Source organism: Triticum urartu, chromosome 5 (genome assembly GCF_003073215.2).
Source record: "Triticum urartu cultivar G1812 chromosome 5, Tu2.1, whole genome shotgun sequence".
Lineage (NCBI taxonomy): Eukaryota > Viridiplantae > Streptophyta > Magnoliopsida > Poales > Poaceae > Triticum > Triticum urartu.
Genome location: NC_053026.1, coordinates 538,987,702 through 538,989,793, shown reverse-complemented (window position 1 = coordinate 538,989,793; position 2,092 = coordinate 538,987,702). Strand labels below are relative to the sequence as shown.

The window sequence follows — 2,092 nt, the reverse complement described above, 5'->3', positions numbered from 1 at the left end:
AAATGTAGTAAAATTTAAAAGTGCTCAAATATTGGCACCCTGCTGTAGGATGTGCCTATAACGCGATCGAACCAGGTGCAGGCATTTTGGAACGTTCATCCAATCGGGTAAAACTGCAAGAGAACACGTAATCTCGTGAAGAATGATCGCCCGCTCAAATATTTCATCAGAGACGTCACAGCTCGAGTACCAACAGCACAAGAAGGTGGCACACCAACCCAACGACTGGTCCGTAAACCCCCGCGGTGCCCTCGTCCAGCGCGGCCGTCCCGTTGGTGCTCCCCCGTCCCACGCACGGCGGCGCCCTGAGGTAGCTCGCCTGCAGCCCGCCGTACCTGCCCTGGCCGACGCACAGCTCCTCGTTGCCGCGCACGTCGAGCCGCCTGCCGAGCCGCGCCACGAACTCGACCGGCAGGGCGATCTCCCCGGCGAGCCGGTTCTGGCTCAGGTTGAGCTGCCCCAGGTGCGGCAGCGCGCCGAGGCTCGCCGGGATCGGCCCGTCCAGCCGGTTCCGGTCCAGCGACAGCGCCATCAGGCTCCCCAGCGCCGCGAACGCGCCCCGCGGGATCGGCCCCGTCAGGTTGCACCCCGACAGGCCCAGCACCTGGAGCCGACGCAACGACCCGACCACCGCCGGCACCGCCGTGCCGATGGGGTTGTCCTGCAGGAGCAGGTACTGCAGCTTCGCCAGCCCGGCAAGCGAGGCTGGCAGCGGGCCCGCCAGCCCGTTGTGGCTCATGTCCAGGAACACCAGCTCCTTCAGAGAGCCGATCTCCGGTGGCACCACGCCGGCCAGCCGGTTGTAGCTCAGGTCCGCCTTCTGCAGCATCTTCAGGCCACCCAACGCCGCCGGCACGCCGCCGCCGATGCTGTTCCAGCTCAGGTCCAGGATGGACAGGCTTGCCATCCCTCCAATCTCCTCCGGTATCTGCTAGTACGTGTCAGTGTCACGAATCACGGCATGCACATTCATAACGAAGTTAAGGGCGCACGTGAGGTCGACGCACGTACCTCGCCGGTGATGTTGTTGTAGCTGAGGTCGAGCTGCTGCAACGCGGCGAGGCCGCCGAGCTCCCTGGGGATCTCGCCGTGGAAGCCGTTCTGGGACAGGCTAAGCACTTGCAGGCTCTTCAGGTTGGTCAAGGTTGCTGGTATCCGGCCGGTGAGGCCCGGGTTGGACTTGAGGACGAGCTGCTCGAGGGAGGAGGCGTTGGTGAAGAGCGCCGGCGGCAGCTCGACGGGGCCGGCGTCAACGAAGCAGCCGAAGAGGGAAAGGGTCCTGAGGTGGGGCAGGCCAAGGATCGCGGGGGCGGCGAGCCTGGCGCCGGGCCTGCACGGCGGGGTGGAGACGTCGGGGCCGAAGTGGAGGCGGGTGGAGCGGAGGCGGGTGCTGTCGTCGGGGGCGAGCTCGCACTGGAGGCCCGGCCAGGGCGTGTCCGTGCAGGGCCGCGGGTGGAGCTGCGGCCACGTCGGGTCGCCGAGGAGGTCGGCCATCACCCTGAAGATGGCCGCCAGCTCCGACCGCGGCAGCTGCGCCGGCGCGTCTCCCGCTGTGGCCACGCCGACGCTCACCGCCACGGCTTGGATCAGGAGGATGGAGACGCCGGCCGAGAGGAGGGAAGAAGGAGAAGAAGAAGCCATTTTCGAAGTACGCAGTGGGGTATAGTGCAAAGGAGATAGACTGATAGAATAGAATAGGTCTCCGCATCTGGATGCTCTAGCTACATGCTTTATGGGCTTTGAGACTGTGATAAGACACACGCACTCTGACAGCCTTTCACACATAGTACATGGTGAAAAATTAAAAGGGCTGAAGTTCATTTACTGCTACCCGAAAATATTGCGAACATAGTCTGACAGGCAACAATGTCATCAACAAAGAACCATGCTCGCGTCAAAACAAAAAAAATGCGCTCTCTACTTTCACCACACAGAAAAACATAGCCAGTGCCTAGGCATTCCCCGCCGTCCGCAAACCCACACCCGCTTGTGATGCGTTTGGTTCCCGGGATAGCCCAGCGAGGACAGGGATAGCCCAGTTTTTTTAGGGATACCAGGTGTTTGGTTCATGGGCGAGAAAGGATATGGATAG

General features: G+C 62.4%; 1 protein-coding gene across 1 annotated transcript; it reads right to left on the bottom strand.

Moving 5' to 3' along the window:
* Positions 1 to 131: 131 nt before the first annotated feature.
* On the bottom strand, positions 132 to 1,641 carry LOC125556641 (receptor like protein 29-like). Its single transcript, XM_048719327.1, has 2 exons — positions 1,012 to 1,641; positions 132 to 928 (listed from the first exon to the last, which is right to left on the bottom strand). Exons 1-2 carry the CDS (start codon positions 1,639 to 1,641, stop codon positions 176 to 178), a joined length of 1,383 nt encoding a protein of 460 aa, XP_048575284.1. The 3' UTR covers positions 132 to 175.
* Between the last annotated feature and the right edge of the window lie 451 nt (positions 1,642 to 2,092).

Bases quoted from the DNA above. Each gene is read 5' to 3' on its own strand.
- LOC125556641 (XM_048719327.1), bottom strand. From the start codon at position 1,641: ATGGCTTCTTCTTCTCCTTCTTCCCTCCTCTCGGCCGGCGTCTCCATC. The intron at 929-1,011 runs GTACGTGCGTCG...ACGTACTAGCAG, and splicing joins ACAACAACATCACCGGCGAG to ATACCGGAGGAGATTGGAGG.